The 22,884-nt window shown below is 38.1% G+C and overlaps 1 protein-coding gene across 7 annotated transcripts in view; it reads left to right on the top strand.

Moving 5' to 3' along the window:
- SMARCA2 (SWI/SNF related, matrix associated, actin dependent regulator of chromatin, subfamily a, member 2) overlaps positions 1-22,884 on the top strand; it is a 120,543-nt gene that overhangs the window by 54,636 nt on the left and 43,023 nt on the right. For all 7 annotated transcript variants that reach the window (XM_030005659.2, XM_030005658.2, XM_030005661.2 and 4 more), the window contains 11 exons: positions 2,298-2,461; positions 4,239-4,305; positions 4,865-4,975; positions 7,549-7,791; positions 8,077-8,190; positions 10,071-10,178; positions 11,655-11,741; positions 12,645-12,691; positions 14,092-14,258; positions 17,202-17,365; positions 19,814-20,041. In XM_030005659.2, the coding sequence (XP_029861519.1) occupies positions 2,298-2,461; positions 4,239-4,305; positions 4,865-4,975; positions 7,549-7,791; positions 8,077-8,190; positions 10,071-10,178; positions 11,655-11,741; positions 12,645-12,691; positions 14,092-14,258; positions 17,202-17,365; positions 19,814-20,041 (1,500 nt within the window). The remainder of the gene's footprint in view (positions 1-2,297; positions 2,462-4,238; positions 4,306-4,864; positions 4,976-7,548; positions 7,792-8,076; positions 8,191-10,070; positions 10,179-11,654; positions 11,742-12,644; positions 12,692-14,091; positions 14,259-17,201; positions 17,366-19,813; positions 20,042-22,884) is intronic.

Genomic DNA, 22,884 nt, shown 5'->3' with positions numbered 1-22,884 from the left:
TGTGGGACATGGTGGGAAAACGAGACAATAAACAAAAGCTGAAACAAGAGTGTTCAGACTGGGTGTACAGAAGAGGACAGTGCCGCTGTGGAGCAGGGACTCAGAGAGGTTTTACCTAGGAGTTTTTCAATTGCTGACCATAGAAAGCCTTGAGCAACCTGGTCCCAAGACTGGACCTGCTTTGGGCAGGGAATTGGCCTAGAGACTGCCTGAGGTCTGGTCCAAACTGAACAATCCCATGATCCTACTTGTTCATAGCAAAACTCCATCTGAATTTGAATTCTGGTGTGAATCCTCAGCACTTCTAGGTGTCTCACTGTAAGCCCTCAACAAAAAGAGGAATGTGTCATTCAGGGACTGAACACAATAGGTTAAATAACTTTTCTGGCACCATTGAGCAATACTGTCACCAAGACAAGATAGAATCCAACCATAGAGAAATACGCCACTTTTTCCCAGCTATCATGCCTTCTTTATTTTTGCTGCCTCATTGTCAGTATGTTGTCCAGCTTGAGCACCCAATGAAGCAGGGAGCCAACACATGCAGTGAGCAGCCTTCTTTACTGCATAATCCTGATTCATTGCCTGGGAAGGTTTACCTGATGTCCTAAGTGAATAGTGTATAACGATACTAATTTGATGGCCGTATTGGCTTAAAGTGCTCATGGATGGGAAATTAAGATTGTGATAATGCCTTTACTTCCTGAACTGTAATTACTTATGGAACATAGAAATATTCTTACATTATGCAGATCTGTGTTTTGCAATGCAATTTCCCTGTGTTCCACAAAACAAAATAATTCAGTCTGTGGAGTTATGCAGACACTCACAGGGGTTACCAATTAGAGCAGGCCCTTTAGCTGCTCAATGTGGTATCTAGCAATTGAGAAGTAGATTCATTCTTTATGGTGTCTGTTCTATATAGCAATTGCACCACAGGCAAGAGGTACGCTTGTCTAAGGAGCTTTGTGTCAGGAGCGTTGAGGCTTGGCATTGGTTTTAGCAAGAATGTTCAGCAGGGGACTGTTCTGCGACTCTACACTCCCTGGATTTCTCTGTCCTCTAGATTTTACATGCTTTTTCCTTCTCACATTTTTTTCTGCTTTCCATGTTTCTTACTGTCAAGTTTGGTCAGATTGTGTCTTCCTTCATATTGGTGTATGTTGGTGGAGAAAGTTCAATGATGTAGAAAAGACCATTTTCCTATTCTTAATTCTGAAGCTACTTTGTAAGTGGGACATAACGGCTGCAGAACAGATTCTGATCAGCTCTTGGTGGCCTGAGTGTTTAATACCTAGATATAAATCCATCAGCATGTACATAAAGCCAGTAAATTGGCAACATTATTTGGGATACTCTTTCGCAGGGACAACAGAAGACTACTTTAAGCATGTAGTGTTTTCTCTCTGAACTTTCTCAGGCCTCTTAATTTGCTTCTATCGCCATGCATGAGTCACACCAAAAGTCTGGATCTTAGAAGCAAAAACTTACTTTGCACTTGAATGAGTAATGTGATACACAGATACATGGAAGTCTGTGTGACAAGGGAATCATCTGAGTCAGTGCTTTCTAGCAGTACTCCTTGGAGTGTGAAACTCTATTATGTAGACATTTCGTAGCTACAGTACTCTGGCTTCCTTCCAGTTCTGGGATTTTATACACAAGGCTTAATTGGACAGAGGGGGTCTACTCTGACATGTGGAGGCATGGACAGCAGACGCTAAATGGACACTTGCTACAAGAGCTTTAGCATACCGGTGACGCAGTTGGCAAGTGTGAGGCATACATGTTTTGCACAGACTTGATAGGTTTGGCTTTCAAAGATTTTAACTGACACAGGCAAATGGCATGAAATATACTCAGAAAATTTATCATTTGTCAGTGTTGAAATTGGAGAACAAACTCCTGTAATGTTAATTACAATGTTAATTTAACATTTTTTTGTTAATTTATCAACCTTACATGGGAATGCCTTTGTTGCTTTGTGTGCAGTACAAAAAAACCTCCGTGTATGAAATTTGACTTCATATTACATGCTCTGCTAAGCAGGAGTGATGATTTCCATATAGCTGTTACCAGAAATTTATCTTGGTTTGGTTTTGGGTTTTGTTTTGTTTTGGTTTTTTTGTGGGGGAAGGTGTTAAGATAGCCAGGGATCCCCACTCATATAGTATTATTAAAGGAAATCCAACGTCTAAGTAGGCAGGGACATCAGAACCTTGGTTCTGTTTCTGTAGTACTGGTGTTAATTATTCGTGTGGGCGTTAAATAACTGGAACTATTATTCTTCATTTCAGCTCCAGGGACTGGAATGGATGGTTTCACTCTATAATAACAATCTGAATGGAATTTTAGCTGATGAAATGGGACTAGGAAAGACAATACAGACTATTGCACTCATCACTTACCTGATGGAGCACAAAAGACTCAATGGACCCTATCTCATCATTGTTCCCCTTTCGTAAGTAAAGGCTCTCTTTCTGCTATTATCATTCTAAGCTTTGCCAATTGGTTTATTCAGAACATACACTTGTTTTTCATGTAATGCCGAGATGAGGTGCAGAGTGGGTTTGCACTGAGCATGTATTCAGTGTTTTCTTTGATCATTTCTTCCCAGGTAATTGTCTGGCATTGAAAGGATGACCAGAAGGCTGATAAAGCACTTGACTCCATTAGTGTCACTGCCCACTCCTGGCAAACCGAGTAGTGGATTTACTGTAATTCACTCTTAAGCCACAAGAGGGGGGTGGTATTTCTTTCACATTACATGCCTGCCGGTCCCCATTCAACTTTTACTGTGATATTAAAAATCTGTTGCTTAATTCTTTAAACAACTGTCACCCCATCTGATACCAAGTAATTGTGCTTCAGTAAGGTTGGGTGATGTTTTAAGTACTGTATAACTAGCCCTAGGTGTAGCCTTGATGGGCGATATTCACACTTAGGTCTGGTGTACAGATTATGATTGTTCATTGTACTGTCTGCTTCTGCTTTTCCTTAGCTTTCCAAGATGCTGCTTGTTTTATACATTTTTTTTAATCCATTTTGCTTTCTCCAAAGGTGAGGTGTGGGGTTTAGTGATTTGAAGTTCTGTGTTTTAAATAAAAACTGTCAGGCAGTGTAAAACTGATGTAGGCTATTGAGGGGTTGTTTGCTTATTTTTGTGTCTAAGTGACTTGATTGATTCCCTGGCCTTTTCGTTAGATAATTTGTCCACCAATTGTGCTGAGTGTGCAAATGCGTTGTAGGATTGGGATAAATTTTATTTGTGGTCATCTCTTTTGATTTCTTTTGAGGTATCCTGTCTTCTGGCTGTGCTGCAGTAGTAACTGATTGACTGACATAAATACCACAGCTGTGCTAATTGTATGAATACAAATGATGAGTTCCAGTGTGAAAATAAATGGCTGGGAGAAGATCTATAAAGTAAAACAAAGTTAAAAATAAAGGAAGAGTGTTATTAATGTCAGGTTTCACATGGGCACAGTAAAAATCAGATTTCTTCTAAGTATTTGGTAATTTTTTTTTTCTGTTTCTAAAGGAGAGGACCTGAAATTTTTTTCTCGTATACATTTTAAAAGCTGCCTTTTCCTGCCTTTTCTTAGTAGCTAGTACTGCTGCCATCACAGGTCCAGTAAGAAAAAAAAGAGCAAGCAACCAAAAAACCTCAAGGTTTTTATTTGCTGCTCTATCATGACAGCAACTAGCTTAGCCATAAAAACCTATTTGTTGTGATCAAACAGCAGAAACAGAGTGCAAAACAGGACCTGCGTAGTGGCACTGGGTGGGACTATGAGTAGTTCTACTCCATTAGAACACAGGTAAATTCTATTATCAACTTCATGAGACTATATTTGAAAAGTTGTAACATCAGTTTTTGGATTATAAGTAGTATAAAAGAACTTAGAAATCTAGTTTTTATTCAGGGTTATTTTTCTTATCCTTAATATGCGCCAAAATACAAAGATGCACATAAAATACTGCTCTGAATTGGTTTCAGAGAGGCCCCTGAATATGAGCTGAAAAAGGGTTTCACACTTTTTTCTGTTTACTCCCATCACAGAGATGCTTGTATTTTATTACAGTATATAAAGTGCATTTTTTAAAAATATACTGTTAATTAGGGGAGTTGATTACATGAAATGTGTTGAAAAGTTGGCAACCACTTGGAAACATTTATAAAGTTTGACCTGCAAATGATGAAATATATTACTTTTTCTTTATCATCTCTATGATAGGACATTATCTAATTGGACATACGAATTTGACAAGTGGGCTCCTTCTGTGGTGAAGATATCTTACAAGGTTTGATTTGCTTTTTATATGGTTATAGAGTTGAAGGAACGAGAATAGAGCCAGTTTTTCCTCTGCCTCTGTATGCATTTCTAAACTGTTTGCTTGTGAAGTTTTGTCATGTATATCAGGTACTAAGCAGTGAGAGTTAACATACTAAGATGACTGTAATAAACAGTAATTAATTTCACATAGTAAAATGCAGAATAAAGTTGTTAATTATCACATTGCAGGGCTTCTGATGAGAGTAATACAAATGATAACTACTTCACATTTTATGCATAGCTGAATACTTTGCTGTTTGGCTACTGTAGTAGTGGTGGTATGGCCAAGCAATTTGTAAGAAGCCTAGACTGCTAGCTACATGTTTCGAGTGCCCCGTAAACAGAGCTTTACACTCTAGCAAGTCTTTAGGAAAGCACTCTGAAGAGGTCTGGAATGCATCAATGTACTGTTTGCAATACTGTAGGATTACAAGTTCATGTGGTTGCTCTGTGTCTGCAAATTCATAAAAACGATATATTTTATTCATCAGAAGAAAGAGTGACTACTCAACTTCTCTCTCTTTTAGGGTACACCTGCAATGCGCCGCTCACTTGTTCCTCAGCTTCGAAGTGGAAAATTTAATGTTCTTTTAACTACTTATGAGTACATAATAAAGGACAAACATATCCTTGCTAAGGTAATAATGACTGTCATCTCTTAACAGCAAGACCTTCAAGACACCTTCCAGTGGTGCATAGCACAAAACACATTGTTGTTTTCTAGGGAAGTCCTGCGTTGTTGTTCTGTCCTTCAGTAAAAGTTAAACCTTTCATTTACTTTCTATTCCTCTGTTTATGATTGGACTTCTCAGTCACAGCTCTTCTGCCTGTAAACAGCAGGATTTCCCTGAATGTGGCCAGGAGACTAATTACGTTGTGCAATTCTGTCAGTACTGTATACCTGGTGTCCTTGGAAATATGTGACTTTTAGTCCCTCTGCTTAATGGCATTTAACCTAATCTACAGTCCTTACTTTAATTTTTTTCCATTGTTTCTGACCTGAAGCTCACTCTTATTAGACCCTTTCCAGCTATGTGGTCACTATCCCGCAAGTTTCAATATACAGGTAAATAGGTACCTGTATCATGAATTTGGTATCCAGACTCTTTACTACACACGGACCAGTTCTTAAAGGCTCACTAACTGTCAATAGGTGTCTCTCAAATGTAATCAATTAATTTGAAAGCTACTGTACTGTAAGATGGTTTCATATGTCATTTTTGTGGTGAATGGGGTGAAATCCAGTTGGCGGCGGGTCACAAGTGGTGTTCCTCAGGGCTCGGTGTTGGGCCCTGTTCTGTTTAATATCTTTATCAATCATTTGGATGAGGGGATCGAGTGCACCCTCAGCAAGTTCGCAGACGACACCAAGTTGGGAGGGAGGGTTGATCTGCTTGAGGGTAGGGAGGCTCTACGGAGGGATCTGGACAGGCTGGATCGATGGGCCGAGGCCAATTGTATGAGGTTCAACAAGGCCAAGTGCCGGGTCCTGCACTTGGGTCACAGCAACCCCATGCAGCGCTACGGGCTTGGGGAAGAGTGGCTGGAAAGCTGCCCAGTGGAAAAGGACCTGGGGGTGCTGGTCGACAGCCGGCTGAATATGAGCCAGCAGTGTGCCCAGGTGGGCAAGAAGGCCAACGGCATCCTGGCCTGTATCAGAAACAGTGTGGCCAGCAGGAGCAGGGAGGTGATCGTCCCCCTGTACTGGGCACTGGTGAGGCCGCACATTGAGGGCTGTGTTCAGTTTTGGGCCCCTCACTACAGGAAAGACACTGAGGTGCTGGAGCGTGTCCAGAGAAGGGCAACCAAGTTGGTGAAGGGCCTGGAGCACAAGTCTTATGAGGAGCGGCTGAGGGATCTGGGGCTGTTCAGTCTAGAAAAGAGGAGGCTGAGGGGAGACCTTATTATAGCTCTCTACAACTGCCTGAAGGGGGGTTGTAGTGAGGTGGCTGCTGGTCTCTTCTGTCAGGTGGCTGGAGACAGGACGAGAGGAAATGGCCTCAAGTTGCGGCAAGGGAGATTTAGGTTGGATATTAGGAAAAATTTATTTACTGAGAGGGTTGTCAAACATTGGAATAGGCTGCCCAGGGAAGTGGTGGAGTCACCATCCCTGGAGGTATTCAAAAAGCGAGTGGACGGGGTAGGTACTTAAGGACATGGTTTAGTGGACATGGTTGATGGTTGGACTCGATGATCTTGAAGGTCTTTTCCAACCTACATGATTCTATGATTCTATGATTCTATATACACACAACGCAGACTAAGGAGGTATTTTGCCATGTGGAGAAACCATGTGGTCTTACTGTCCCTTTGTTATTAGTTTTCACTTTGTTCCATTCTATTATATACTGCATATTTAGATTATTCATTTTTCCTCTCTCATACAAAGGCAGTGCATTTTCTTAGCATAATTCTGAACACCTGGGAACAGTTTGGGACTGCAGAGTTTTCCTTCTGCTCTAGGTTTTTGCTCACCCTTGCTGAAAGATAGGAAGGACAGCACTATGCCATTCAACCTGTCCTGGGAAATGGAACTAGTTAGCACCACTGAAAGTACAAACCAAGGCCTTCCTAGTCATATGGTAGGTGTGGCACATGTGTTGACGGCCCGTGTTGGAGTACAGGTGGTATCAGAGAGCTTGAGCAACTTTCTTTCAACGTCTGCTGTAACTGCATTTAAGCTTTCACATTCAGAAATAGAAACATCATTTGAAGATGCAGTAACTGAGACGAGTTGACAGTAATTACGCTGCTTTGTTCTTGACTATAAACATAGGATTAGCTGAAACAAATCCAGGGTTGCTGTTGTTTGTGAACATAGTTATTTTGTCTGAAAATGGTTTTGTCTCCTGTCAAGGTTCTTGTTGCAGATAGGTTTATTTGGAGTTTGTGGTCTCTTTCTTCCCCTGTGAAGCATGTTCTGGCCTTGAAAAGCCAGTCACCCTAACATCTGTACTAGAAACGCGAGGAATTTGCTATTGCTGTCGCAATTGAAGTCAGAGTTCAGCACCATATTCAGCATACCTAGTGTTTGTTTCTGGTTTTGCTGCTTGCAGGGCCACTGGTACTTGCAAAATACTTGATTTGGCTTTTCCCATAAATGAGAATGACTGATGTCTCAGGCTTGAAATATTTTTGTTCTACACCTGTTGGGAGGAGTTTGACTAAGTCCAACCTGCTCTAACTTTGCCAACTTTTTTTCTTCTTGCAGATTCGATGGAAATACATGATAGTAGATGAAGGCCATCGGATGAAGAACCATCACTGCAAGCTGACTCAGGTCTTGAATACTCACTATGTGGCCCCTAGGCGAATACTGCTGACTGGGACTCCATTGCAGAACAAATTGCCTGAACTTTGGGCTCTTCTCAACTTCCTTCTTCCAACCATTTTCAAGAGCTGTAGCACCTTTGAACAGTGGTTCAATGCTCCATTTGCCATGACTGGAGAAAGGGTACTGTGGCAGTTTTTTCAAAACATCAGAAACAAAGCACTTTGATGAAAACAGAAAGGAGCTTATGTAGAAGGATTAGTGTTTGTGTACTTAGGGAATTAATGTAACTGAAACCCACCTTTTTTATAATGCCAGAAAATTTTAATATCAGTGTCTTTTTTGACTCAGAGTCAGTTTGGTTGTAACATGCAAATAATTCTTGCACATACTTAACCTTTTATGTGAGAGAAATTACCTAATATACTGAGTTGCCTTGTAGTGACTTTTGTAATAAAACTTCTGTAGGTGGACTTAAATGAGGAAGAAACTATTCTGATCATCCGTCGTCTCCATAAAGTGCTCCGACCCTTCTTGCTGAGAAGACTGAAGAAAGAGGTTGAGTCTCAACTTCCAGAAAAGGTTTGCAATGAGAGGAGTTGTGGAAGGGGTTTAATACTTTTTTTAGCATTATGTAATGTTCCTTTTTCAGATTTATTTTACAGAAGAGGACTTCTTTAGCATCTGTTATTGCTGTGGTGTGTTTGTTTATAACTCTGCAAAGGGTTAGCCACTGAGGAAGCCTCCATACCTGAAGTTTCTGCGATCTTGGGATTCCTCACCAGTCTTACAGCTTTAATTCTCTGTGTAGTCATCCATATAAGACATGCAACTTATTTCCGTAATACCTGGTTTCAAATCTTGGCCCACCCTGTCCTCCTCTGCAATTCTGCATCACTTTTCCCATTCACCTTTCCCAGAATACTAACAGCAATTAAATAAAAAAGTAAATTTGAAGGTGTGCTAGGGAAAATTTGGTGCTAAGGTCAATTGGGTTAAAACCATACCAAAATTAAATTTTTGTGGGTTGTGTTACGTGCTGACTAACGCTGGCTGAATGAACAAAGAGCTCTCTACAGATGCTTCATGACAGTACTCAAGGAATGGCTTCTTTAAAATTTCTTTCTCATCTTCATAATGTTGTGAACACTATTACTGTTGTGACTTGCTGTTCCTTCAAATGTCAGATTCTCAGTATCCTCAGAAGCATTTATTTGAGAATGAAATTTAAAAACATTACTGAAAAATGTTTAAATGTTTAAATGTTAAATGTTAATTTAATTAAATGTTTTAATGTTTAAAAACATTACTTGCATTTAAAAACATTACTGAAATCTTTATTCAAATTTCTGCCAGTTAGAGCCACTGTATTTGATAAATCCATTAATAGGCATTGGAGGAGGAGGATTTAGAAGTTGCATACACACTGGTACTTGGAGGACCATGTTTCTTTTTGTTTCCATTATCTTGTTTACGAGAAAAGCAATTAGTCCAACCATGAGGACTGAACTTGTTGACCAGAGCCTGTTAATCGCTTTCATTTGATCTTATAAATCTTGGTAAAGAAGCTGTTGAAGAAATAAGTCACTTCTCTTTAATGAGTTCATCCTCCTGTCTTTTGGAGAAGAAAATAACCTGATAATTTTTATTCCATTTGTTCATTAAATGTTAGGAAGCTTACGCTTTTTCTTTTAGTCACCACTTGAAAGACTTCTAGCCACTACTGTGGCTTTATTATGTGACTTCTTATTTTACCCAACTTATTAAAAACATAGTGAATGTAATCTGGAAATTGGGTAATAGAAAAAAATGGGTTAAATTGCAGTATGAAGTCTTTGTATTACTGGATTTAAAGATAGTGTGCAGTCAAAAACTGCTTTAATAAATATAGTCTTACAAAGCTGAACAAGAAGTCAAACTGAATGTGGGGATCATAGAGTACTTGTTTAATTCCCTGTGTTTTTAGCTGATGTTGAGAAAACGGCATATTTCTATGCCAAGCTAGGTAAGCATAATGCTAATTAGACACTATGAGGGATACTCATTTGGTAGGTGTACAATGATATTTTTATAATGCTTTGCTTGATATTTTTATAATGCTTTACAGACGATAAAATCCACAGGTTATTAAACATATTTTTTTAAATTACATGTTAAACATAAAATTAATTTTTAATTATTTTTTCATTATTAAAATTACAGAATGAGAAAAAAATGTTTGGCAATTCTGCAGTTACATTCTTAGGATCCAACTGTCTTGTAGTTGTGACGCACAGATAATCTTTTGAGATACTCATTGCTGTGCCCGCAGTTGGGTTGCTGCTCACTGAAGTCATGTGTGGTGTTAGGGTACGGATAAAAGATCAGTAGTTCTTTGGTTTGTGCTTACAAGAACCTGTAGTTAGATCCTACTAACATTATTATGTCAGTGTGTTTATGGTTGGTTTCTTTTTTTGCACTAGGTGGAATATGTGATCAAATGTGATATGTCAGCTCTTCAGAAGATACTGTACCGTCACATGCAAGCCAAGGGAATCCTTCTCACAGATGGTTCTGAAAAAGACAAGAAGGTACAAAAGAAAGACTAAAACACATAGGAAACAATGTATTATGATTAAACATGTTAACAATATGGTTTCTGTTTTATAAAATTAGTATGTAGGCTCTTACTGTAAATATCTGTCATGGGAAAAGAAATCTGTCAGACATGCTTTTATTTTGCAAGACTGCAGCTCGTGCTGTCTATTCACAAGGAAAAGATACTGCTTGTATTCACTGTAGTTACAATGCCATTCTGCAAACAGGCAATGTTTGAAAAAACTCAGCATTTCCCTTGGCCAAGTTTAATCCAATAACATACCTGAATAATCATGATTGCAGCAGCGCTTGCAGCAGCGCATCTTGTCTTTCAGAGCTATTAGTTAAGTCTTGTTTTGGCCAGCTAGGGCTGTATGCTTGCATTCATACTTACAAGATCTATTAATGACGAAGTTCTGTCAGAGAACAGTAGGATTCAAAGTCATATAGTCAGATTAGGATTAAGTTTTAGTAAATGTTGATTATGCCATCATGGGACTTGATCCAGTTAATATAGAGTAAACAAGGTGCCATTCATCAGCTTATTTGTGTATACACTTTTCACATTGTAAATGTGAAATATCTTGAATAAACACTGCAGAACAGCTGGTGTGTAACAGTTTGTGATTGCACCCTGTTATGTGTATACTACTGATGCAACGCAATCATGTACTGTCTTTCCACCATCCTTTTGCAGGTTGCATTGGTACAATGGGTGACTTTTTTTATTCAGTATCTTTATTTTGCCCTCCTTGTTTTGTGCAGTCAGATTGTTTTCTTTGCTGGTGCTTATTCAAACTACAGACAAAGCTGGCTCTTGTCACTGGATATTGATAATCATCTTCATAGTTTGAGCACTTTGTAAACATTAATTTATGTTACTCTGTTGTATTTTTAATGCAATCTTGTAGTTTGATGTCTTTACTTTTGTCCTACAGATTTAATTTTGTATCACAGTTATCTGTAGCTTTTCAGCTGCCTGTGGCCCTGTGTTTTACTAGTCCTGAAAGGAGAAAACCATATATCCAGTTAACAACAGGAGGAGATACTGTAGAATTGAAAAGCATCTGGCTCAAATAATTTCCTGTTAGAGGGTTCAGACCCATTGGAATTTGTATGGTTTCATAATAAACAGCATAAATAAGCAGTATACAGGACAGTAGATGCTCTGCTTCCCACTGTGAATGCTGCAGGTAGATACATAATGCACTTAGTGGATTACTTCCAGGTCTTCCTTTTTTGTTATGGACCGTCCTTATGATAGATGGATATATATAGCAAGACAGCTGCAGAGTAACTTCTGATTTTTGTTGTGTTGTTTTTTGGTTTGGTTTTTTTTTTATTAGTGATGTGTTCAGGTTTGGTGTAGAAGTATTTTTATCCCTGCATTTAAAAATATCTTTCAAAAGCTTCATTAATAAGCTAAGAAATTAGATTCATCATTTTATTTGCATTGTTTGTACCCATAGGGAAAAGGTGGGGCAAAAACTCTTATGAACACTATCATGCAATTGAGAAAGATATGCAATCACCCATACATGTTTCAACACATTGAGGTAAGACTGACAGGTTTGATTTTGAGAGTTTTTTTTATTCAGATGGCTAACTTAATAGAAAACTGCTGTTGAAGCTTATGTGTGTGGGAGGGGACATCCCTGTCCATATTTGTGCTGAAAAGGACACATTTGAAAAAGTTGAACATTACGGTCCCTTATTTTTAGAAACAAATGGACCAACCGCCAGCTTTTTATTGGTAATCTGAAGTCTAGTTTTAAAGCATTTAATCTTGTGGAGACACTTTTTTAAAAATGAAGTGTTTTTTAACTCTACTTAGACCTAATTTATGATATAGAGACACTAGTTCAAAATACCATCCATGTGTAGTGTCTTTGTAACTAGCAGGCTGCTAGTCTTCTACAATATCAACTAAAATTGTCCTATTCTATCCACCTTGTTTTTTCAGCAAAAAAGTACTATCTGTATGGCATCTCTCATTAGGACCCAAAGTACATAAATATAATAATATATCTGGAAAAACAGAAAGTGTCATAAATATCTGGAATGTATCTACATTTATGAATGAATAATTAAGTACATACTGTGATGTATTATCATTATAGTTTTCACTCTTTGTTCTCTTGTATGCTAATTAATCAAATTGAATAATTTGCAAATGGATCTTCCAGTAATTAGTATAAATTAATTAGGTTCTACTGTATTTGTAATCTGGTAAAATGTATGCTGACAGAAGTTACTTCTGCAAACTATGAATTTCAAGTAATAGTAGTACAGGAAAACATTAAGCAGAGCACTGTTGCTACAAGGTGGAATCCAAGAGTATGAACATAATGAAACTCAAACCCCAGTGCTCATATATTTAATTTAATTGATATAAGAATGCATTATTTTGGGTTACTGTGTAGTTTGTAATAATCTGTTTATTGCTTATAACTCTGCAGGAGTCCTTCGCTGAACATTTAGGCTACTCAAATGGTGTCATCAATGGGTAACTCTTTCAGTTTTTCCTCTTGTTCATAATGTTGTATTGGAACTAATGTATCACGTTCTTTTTCAAGAAGGTATGTGCTAACAAACTTGAGCAGTTTATAGAGAGGCAGCGGACGCATAGGGCACATATGTAAAGCAAAAGAGAACAGTACTAGAAGTGTTATGTGAGCTTTTTATGACCTTCCATCTCTTTTGGGACGACAGGAAGAGAAGATTGTAAACTGATGTCTTCCTTTCCACTTATTTTGAAATAGCTTAGATACCATCTGAAATTCATTGGAATGATTCTTCAGAGATATCAGTTGGGATTTTCTTCTCTTTCTTAATATTTTTGGCTTCTGCTTTTCTGTCTTTACCATCTTTATTCCAAATTAAAGTAGCATTTCTTCCATTATTTGAAATGAAATAGATTTAAAGTTTGTTCTTGGCACTTCTTTGTGCAACTGTCTAGAAATGGATACTTGCTAAAGGAAAAGTGTGTATCTTCCACCTGACCCCCTTCTTGTTCAGGTGTTAATGACATTTCTTTTTTTTTTCTTTAACTAGTATAGCAGACTACTTGTCTCCTAAACAGTTTAGTCTTTTGCTGATTACATATGTTTGCATATCAGAAGGCCAAGTATCTTGTGGACTTAAGTGTACTGTTGCTAATGATAAATTGTATTTTGAGAGTACAGACTCAAGGATAGAAAGAAGTTACGTGAAATTTATTTTTGTAAAGCATATCACTGTGATGCTGATTTAGACATTCGGTTTACTTTTATTCATTTTCTCAGTTACGACTTGAATTTCAGTGCTAAGAGTCTGTTTTGCAATTTATAGCATAGAAAGCAGAAGAGCAGCTAATCAAAGCAGCTAACATTGTTCAGGAGGACTACTAAAGTTATATGGGTAAAGCGTGTATCCTCTGTCAGACTCCTCCCATTATCTCTGTGTATTAGTTCAGTTTGGAATATTTCACTTTCATGTGCGTAGTAGTTGAGTGGAAAGGGAATTGTTTCTAACGTGTGCCTGATAAATACAACTTACAGCTGCAGTAAATGCCAGTGGAAAGCAAAACTAGCATTGTCTTAACTGATGAAATGCTTATCTAGCTGAGAAATAATGTTTGTTTTGATACATCATGAAACAAAATTGAGTATCATAAAGGAAGTTATTCTGTGTGGTTGAAAGTCCACATAGTTTTTGTAACTGAAGAAAAATCCTTTCCAAACAGGAATTCACATGGCTGTTAATTTTTTTGTTTTAATCAACATAAAATTATTTTAAAGAGAGAAAAGTGCTATTATTCTTGTTTATCTTAAGTAAATTTATCTCTCTGTTGTACATAATAATAACTAAAAACTTTTCTAAATGTGAGCTCATTCTGGCATTTACTGTGCTTTTTCTCTTTAACAGAGCCGAACTTTATCGGGCCTCAGGGAAGTTTGAGCTACTCGATCGTATTCTACCAAAGTTACGAGCTACTAACCATCGTGTGCTGCTTTTCTGTCAAATGACGTCACTCATGACCATTATGGAAGACTATTTTGCCTTTCGAAATTTCCTTTACCTGCGTCTTGATGGTAAGCTAAATAAAAAAAACCGAAAAATATTAAGTTAGGAGGTAGCATGCTTCATTAGTTTGGGCATGGGAGACCTGGGTTCTCTTCCAAGTGTCTTCCTAGCACACCAATGCTGTGATGTGACTATAGAAAAGCATGAACAGGTTCAAAAAATGGTTTGACAAATCCATGAAGGAAGAGTCTGCAAGGGTATTTATCATAAAGTTATAGCAGTAGACCCTTAAGCTGCAGCTTACTAGAATTTTCCCTGTTCTTACAGACAAGATACCAAGCAAGTTGTACTTTTCCCTCTCCTGGTAGAGTTGATCCTAAGTAATTCTCCATCTGCCTAGCTCTTGGACGATTTTCTTTCATCTGTTTAACCTGCAAAGCATTTGGTCAAGGGATTGTTTTGATGAACACTCAGGTCTGTTCCTGGAGTGCAGATTATGTAGAGATTTGATGTTTAGGGGCTGATCTCTCTTTCAAACAAAGTTTAAAATCCAAGATCACAATCAGTTGTCACTATCTAAGTTGCCTGAAGGTATTCTTATGATGAGAGATGATAATACCAGTGTTTTGCCTGGATTCCAGTGGAAGTAATTAATTTGTACCTGTTTAAAGTTTGAATGCTGTTCTCCACAGCATTTCAGTGTCATTTCACTGACAGGTAAAGTAGCACCTGTAGTTTTCTTCCCGAATTTCACAGGAAGGTCAGTAGCCTCAATTACTTTATGTGTAGATATGTTTTATTAACTTTGAATGAAAACATGGTTCAGAAACATAATGGAGTAAGATTGAAAGGAATATAATTAAAAACAGCATATCCCACCTGAGGCTTAAACCTGTTTGAAAGAAGTTTGCATTTTGGCCTTCTTCCATGTTGATGATCTCTGCCTCATACTGTCCTTAAATATTGATTATTTTTACTTAATGTATTTATCTCACAGATTATAGTATTACATAGGGCCAGCAGCATTTATCAGAATACCTTTTTAATAGAAAAACAATGATTTAGAGAAAAATAGAAAGAATAAAGAACAGCATTTTAAGTTGACTCTGCTTCATGCTTTATTTGGAAGAAAAAGTAATGCTGAGAAGTATTCTCATCCTTTACAAATATTAATGAACATATACTTGAAATGCTGTTATCTTCAAGTGTAAAATGGGGTAATGAAACTGAGACACAAATGAGCTGTCTCACTGTGCCACAGGATGTCTTTGTCAAAACGGGCTGAAGAACATAGTACCATGCTAACAAAACCCTCCTTGTTCCTCTGGCCTGCAGATGTTTTAATGCTTCCTTTCAAGAAAGATGAATTATATTACATTTAAAATGTTTTGAATTACCTTACACCATGAATTTTAGATGAATTCTTTTTCCTGCTAGAATGTCTATGGCGATACACAGTATGGTAAATACAGCTTCTTGTTTTCTTTAAGGTTTTGCAGGTAATTCATTACATTGGTGAGATGAACCCTTTTTGTTTCTGTTCCAATTTTGTGATGACAGATACCTTCCATGCTGGAATGTAATATATATGTAGATTCTATCCAGCTGTCTTTGCACATTGAGTGTTTTCTACCCAAGTCACGCACTTCTTAAGGGAATGGATTTCCATGGACCAGCCATTTGGCTGTGTGATTGTAACGCATCTGGCCGGGGTGAAGTTAACTTTCCTCCTGGCAGCCCATGTAGTGCTGTGCTTTGCATTTATGGCTAGGCAGGGTTGATAACACACCAATGATAACATTCCAGTGTTTTGGCTGTTGCAGAGCAGTGCTTGCACAGTGTCAAGGCTTGCTCTCCAAATCACTCTTCCACCCTCAAGGCCAGTAGCCTGAAGGTGAGCTGGGCCCCAGCCGGGACAGCTGACCCAAACTGACCAAAGGGACATGCTCACCAATAAAAGCTGAGGGAAAGGAAGAGGGTGCAGGGACATTCCTCACTACAGCATTTGTCTTCCCAAGTAATCATTATGGGTGTTGAGTCCCTGCTCTCCAGGAAGTGGCTGGACATCTGCCTGCTGATGGGAAGTAGTAAATAAATTCCTCTTTTTGCTTTGCTTGCATGCACAGCTTTTGCTTTTATTAAACTACCTTTATCTCAGCCCAGGAGCTTTTGCATCTTTTCTCCCCCTGTACTGTTGAGGAGGGGGAGTGAGTGGGGCATGAGGGAGGGCAGCCAGCTGGGGTCAACCACCACAGCAATAGAAAAACTTCGTCTTCTGTACATATATCGATACCTGAATAAAAATAGTAGACTTTCTTGGGCTTTCAGTTGCAGACAGAGGTGTAAAAAAGATAATGTAAACAGTGGACCAGGCTAAAGTGATCCATATAGACTGTTGTCAAAGTACATGAAATTCATCCAGTTGCCAGAGTGCACAGGGCTTAGATTTTACTTAGAATTTTGTCTACGTTTTCACCCTGATTGAATTCCTTGCCTGCTCTCCCTCAACCATTGTACATTGTCACCCTCAAGACAGGACATTTTAAGAATTTTGAGTCCTTTTGTATTAATTATGAATCTGAAGGCCAATGACATTTTGATAAATCTCTATATAAGTAACTTTTTAAAAAACTTAGATGCTGTTGTGGCCAGAAGGCATTAATCAAAACTGGAGCTCTCTTTTGTTTGTGTATAGTAATTTCAATTGAAATTTATGTGAGTCATAAAAAGGTATAACAGTGTTAGCCAGTATTTTAAAGCCCACTTTTGAAATGTCAAATACTTAAAAGAGGTATTTAGAAGTCCCCTTCTTAGATGTGATAGGCAGTTGACCAAAACATTCATGGCCAGTGTTTATTCTGTATTATGGAACATGCAGCAGAGATGGCAAACAGCAAGTGAGCTAAAATTTCATTTCCACAGGTACCTTTAGCAACTGACACTGTATTTATATTGTTTCAGTTCACATGTTTGTTATAGGGTTTGTTGGTTCTGTTTTTCTTTCTTTTCAGGCACAACAAAATCAGAGGATCGAGCTGCTCTGTTGAAGAAGTTCAATGAACCTGGGTCACAATACTTTATCTTCCTGCTGAGTACAAGGGCTGGAGGGCTAGGCTTAAATCTCCAGGCTGCTGACACTGTTATAATCTTTGATAGTGACTGGAATCCTCACCAGGTTATTTTTAATTACTTATCTTCATGAAATGTGCAAAGAATTCAGGATGCTTTTTTGGGTTGCTTCTTTATATCAGGGATATAGCCTGGGGTGAAAGGAATAGATTCAGGTAAGTCATAAAATGCTGCTTTGAGAGGAATTAGTGCCGCAAACTGCTGCAATCAGGAAATGTTCTGGTTTGAATCAGTGAAGTAGTTCTGTGTCTATGTATGTATTTTATCTGAGTCTCAGGGAGTCCTCAGAGCTAGGGGCCTTATAGACCTGCTTCATTTGTATAACTGTACTCATTCTTTAACTCTTAGGACATTAATAAGTAACTCCATATTTGAGTCTTTGGTAGGTAGGTTGCAATATTTCAGTAAAGGCTGTGCAGAGCGCTGCCTGTCTCAGGAAATTAGTGGCTGTGTGAGTGCAGCAGTGTTGGCCTGAGACAATGAATTTAGATTGTTGGTGTGGGTGGGTCATAGTGAGTACAGATCACCGGGAAGAGAGGGTATCAAGCCACTTTGGCTTATTTAAAAAAGCCAGATGAGGTAACTAAGGCCTGTCTTTGTGCCTTTTTCTTAGTGCCTTTTTCTTTTTCAAGAACGTAAGTTATTTATCTCTGGAAGTACATAGCTATGTGTGTTTTCAGCTATTGTGCAAATATATGCAAGTTACATCATAGCCAATGGCCGCGTGTAAAAGTATGGGAAGTGGGACTAAAAAGAGTTTTATGTAGAACTTTCAAGGCAGCACTCCCGTAGATGCCATGGTGACCAATTTAAAGCAAGGCTTAAGAAATTCAGAGCAATTGTATTTAGAGGTTTTAAAAGCAGCTCAAAAGCACTTCATTCTTTGTAATTTTGGTTGTCTTTAGGACACCTTCACAGACAAGTTTAATGCAGACTACTGTATATTTCAACAGTAGGAGAGCAATAAATCCTTGCAGTGTAGTAAAAAGTACAGAATATTTTCTGGAGTAGTCAATGGGAGGATAGCTAAATTACAAAATCATAGAATCATTTAGATTGGAAAAGACCCTTAAGATCATCGAGTCCTACTGTAAACCTAACATTGCCGAGTCCACCACTAAACCATGTCCCTAAGCGCCACATCTACGTGTCTTTCAAATACCTCCAGGGATGGTGAGTTCCCTGGGCAGCCTGTTCCAATGCTTGAAAACCCTTTTCAGTGAAGAAATTTTTCTTAATATGCAGTCTAAACCTCCCCTATCGCTTGTTACTTGGGAGAAGAGACTGACACCCACCTCACTACAGCCTACTTTCAGGTAGTTGTAGAGAGCGATCAGGTCTCCCCTGAGCCTCCTTTTCAATGCATGCAGTTTCTCTTCTCCTGCAGATGGGAGTGATTTGTTCATTTTAATGAGCACTGTGCTAAAAGGGGTAGCTGGGGTGGGGAGAGGTTAGCACTTAAACATCATATTTCCAGAAATAAAAACTTTCCTCGCTTCACCATTTTCCTGTGCTTCTGAGAATGATTGTATAAACAAATTCATATTGTAGCTTCATCTTCACTGTTAATGCAAACTTCAGATACACCTTTAAGTTGCAGCAGCTGCATCGTATGTAGTGCTTGGAAAGGGAATTGTAAGACAGAAGAGCTAACAACGGTAGCAAAAGCAAGGTGCTGGACTGAAATAGGCAAACTCATTGCCTGTTTTCTTCTTTTTCTCTACATTAAGAAATCCCTGTGTTGTGAGGTGGCACAAAACTGTGATAGCATTTTGAGGTTAGGTACCTTTCATTATCTGACTATGCTGAAGCAGAAACACATCATTTATAGGAGTTAATGAATTTCTCTTTTCCCCAAAGAAAATAGGTAAGATTTTGCATTAATAAAAGAAATTCTTTGCCTATGACCTGCAGTGTACTTTTTATGTCCACCACTTCTAAGTGCAATCACCTGACCAAAAAATAGTTACATTGATTCACAGACTTGTATATGTGAACTTTCAATCAGGAAGGTTACATTTAAGCTGTTTTAACACAAATATTCCAAGTTAGCAACAGCCTTTAGTAGATAAGTTTATGTATCCGGTTTTTTCCTAGTAATTTTGTTGCTTTCTTTGTGTGCAGTCAAGAGATATTTTACTTTAGGGTTCATTCTGGCGTGGAAGGCCATGAGCTTTGAATAGGAGGGAAAAAGTAAATACATCAGCCCTTCTCAGTTACTGCACATGCTTTCAAGAAGTTTTTGGCTTACTGGATTTACACTATACAGAGCACGTCCATGTTTTTTCCTTTCAGTTTTCCCCCTACCTGGGTCTGATGAAGTTTTGCGAAAGAAAACAATGAGGAATTAACCTTGTTAACTGTGGTGGACTGTCATTTGAGTACTTCCTTTTTATACCAAAAAGAATTCAGCATTATAACATCCTTTAAGCAGAGAACGATTTCTGTCACACAGTTACAATATAAATCACTCTCTATGTTCTTTGCTTGATAGGACTTGCAGGCCCAAGATAGAGCTCACCGAATTGGTCAGCAGAATGAAGTTCGAGTCCTGCGACTATGCACTGTGAACAGTGTGGAAGAGAAGATACTTGCTGCTGCAAAGTATAAGCTGAATGTAGATCAAAAAGTTATTCAGGCTGGAATGTTTGATCAGAAATCTTCAAGCCACGAAAGGAGGGCCTTTCTACAGGCTATATTGGAGCATGAAGAGGAAAATGAGGTAAGGCAGAAATAATCAGTAAGAGGATGTTTCAGGAAGTACTGAGTCATTTTTTTCATCAGTTACAAGGATTGTCATCTCCTTTGAAATGAGGAATGTCATCATATTCTTTTTCTCTCTTTTTTTTGATCACAGTAATTATGATGTTATGGTTATGATTATATCTTAGTGTGGAATTAGGCATTGTAACTTAAACCCATTGTGCCCTTCCATATTTTTGGCAAAAAATCGTATTCAAACAAAGATTTTTCAACAACAGATTATAAAACAGTTCCTAAATCCAGTTTATACATTAAACTAGGTAATCTGATTTTCAGACATGCTGAGCAACTAGCACTACCTAGGTTCAGTGTTGAAAGACCCTGCTTACTGTGCTTCTTTTGGATCCTGGGTAAGAGTTAAGATCTGCTTTGATGTGCTTTGGGCTTAGGGCAAGCCAGCAACTGTTTCCTTCTGGTGCTGTGTCCAACCTGAACTTCTGGTTACTTCTTCCACTTCAAGAAACAATTAGTTGTTTAAAAACAGCTGTCAAGTTTCCCCTTTTAATAGTGAGAAGTGAGGTTATAGAATCACTTGACTGTATATCCCTGTCTTTTCATTGTGTTCTTTTCTGGAATTGTGATTGTGGAATGATGAGCCCCTTCTTTTGCCTGTCACTGCAGACTCTTCTCTTAATGTGAACAAAATTCAGCATTGGATGAAAGCTGCATTTGGGAGAGACTGCATAAATGTATCAATTATACTGAAGACACACACAAAAAAAATCCCATTCTGCAGTCACTTTTTCCCACCTCGAAAATATCCTGTAGTGGTTAAAGATGCATAGATTTCAAGCCTCATTTTGCCTCTTGTACATCTGAATATGGTGTACACTGAAAGAAAAGAAGATTCCATAGCCTGTGTTTCACAGGCATCCTTCATGTGGTGTAAAGTTTCAAAGACCAAGGAGTTTACTTCTTCAATAATTAAACCTTTTGTGTAAACTCCCCATGGTGTTATGCATTTAGAAAAAGCTAGTACACCATTAAGATAGAATTTACTATTGTTTTAGTATTTTTCATAAGAAATGAAAGAAAGGTGACAAACAGTCAGTTTTATCAGTAATTCTCTTTACTTAGGGTGTGAATGCAGAATTGGGGTGATGTGTATGTACCATTTTTGATTAAGTAAAACTGTAGTTATTAAGCAGCCAAAACCATCTATATGAGTAGATGGATGAACTTGAAACCAATAGAAATTTTCAGTAAGCCTGTGGATTTGTTTTTAAAATTGGCATAATTTTGTTATGTTTTCAGAACCCTAGCAAATATTTATCTGAAAGTGCTTCAGAAGTCAGGACTGTAGTTCAGGCCTACTCGACGCGCTTTATTTCGTAGATTACTTCAGACCAATCTGCTTCTTATGTGTTGTTCAAATACACTTGGTCTGCCATCCTGAAGCAAGCACAGATTTAACCAAGGTTTGCTTGCCATAACCCAGCATCAGTCTTTAAAGCAAGCATTGATATTGCAGTCTGACTTCTAACAGTCAGACTGAAGCTGAACCTTTCAAGTAAAATTTCTTGTGAACAGAGACTATGCAAAACTTTGCCCAAACACTGAAACTGCTGAGAGAGTAAGAGGGATTGAATTTCCACCATGCTGCACTGATCAGCCATTGCTTCATCATTGCAACAGCACTGGAAACAAAATTTGAGTATCAGATGAAAGATTGACAAGAAAAACTAAAGCTCTCAGTTAAAAGTTATTAATACCAAAACAACTTTGACTTGCAAATACAGACTAGCACAGCTAATAAAGAGATTGCTTAGTGACCACCTAGTTAAATATTCCCATGCTAAGTATGCTTTAAACTGGCATATCAAAGCTTTTCACACTTGTGTGTAGAGCACTGTATTCTGTTTGTACTTTCTTAGTAGTTTTCGTAAATTCAACATCAAAAGTCCCTTTACTTTTCTCTCTTCTTTCCTCTCCTTTTTGCTCTGTTTTTTTTCTTTTAGCAGTACTAGATAAAGCAAAGAGGTTGGTTCTGTGTATTGAGAAGGATATATTAGAATAATAGGAAAGTATGACCGGTGATTAGAAGTAACTTGTTGGTGGAGGCATTTTTTGTTGGCACTGGTGTTTATAAATTTTTCTTCTGCCAAGCATAGCTCGTTGGCAACAGGGTTATTCAGACTAACCACAGATGATGCAGGTGCTGTTGTTAACAGCTTCTGCTGTGGGATCACTTAATTTTTTCAGGTCACAAGTTGCTCTGTTTGAGGTGATAGGAAGCACGTGAAATTTTCATGAGGGTCACAATCTTCGTAAAAGGGATCTGTACTCTTTTTTTGTCTGTATGTTTAACTATGTAACTTCCTTTTCTTGAACATTGAAGGAGCACTGACTAGAAGTGAGAATAACTAGCTCTCTATCATTTTCCCAGTTGCTTTTTTAATGTTAAAATTTAAATTATATGTAGATTAAGGTACAGAGGTGTTCGCTGGGAATTGCATTAATAAGAACTGTATTTTTTCCTGAGGTGTAGAAATCTTGCCAGTGGAGGGAAAATAAGATGCATGGATATAGATAAAGGCCTTTTCTGTTTATTTCTGGGAAAAACGAAAGCTACAGAATGTTAGGTTTTTGGGTGCTATATGCAGCATTCTATACTCCCATTTCACTGAGTACAAAACAAGAGTTTTCATGAAAAATTCTAGGTTTGCAGCATACTGTAACATAGGTTGAGTAAGCCCTATGTAGGAACCAGTCTGTAGTTTTATTGTTTCAATGGACCAGTTGTCAGATGTGAAATGCCATGTGCTTTCAGAATAATTGAGGGAGGGAAAGTGAACATTGTGA

Source organism: Aquila chrysaetos, chromosome Z, assembly GCF_900496995.4.
Source record: "Aquila chrysaetos chrysaetos chromosome Z, bAquChr1.4, whole genome shotgun sequence".
Lineage (NCBI taxonomy): Eukaryota > Metazoa > Chordata > Aves > Accipitriformes > Accipitridae > Aquila > Aquila chrysaetos.
Note: the sequence above shows the minus strand (reverse complement) of the source record. Positions and strands in the feature narration are given on the sequence as shown.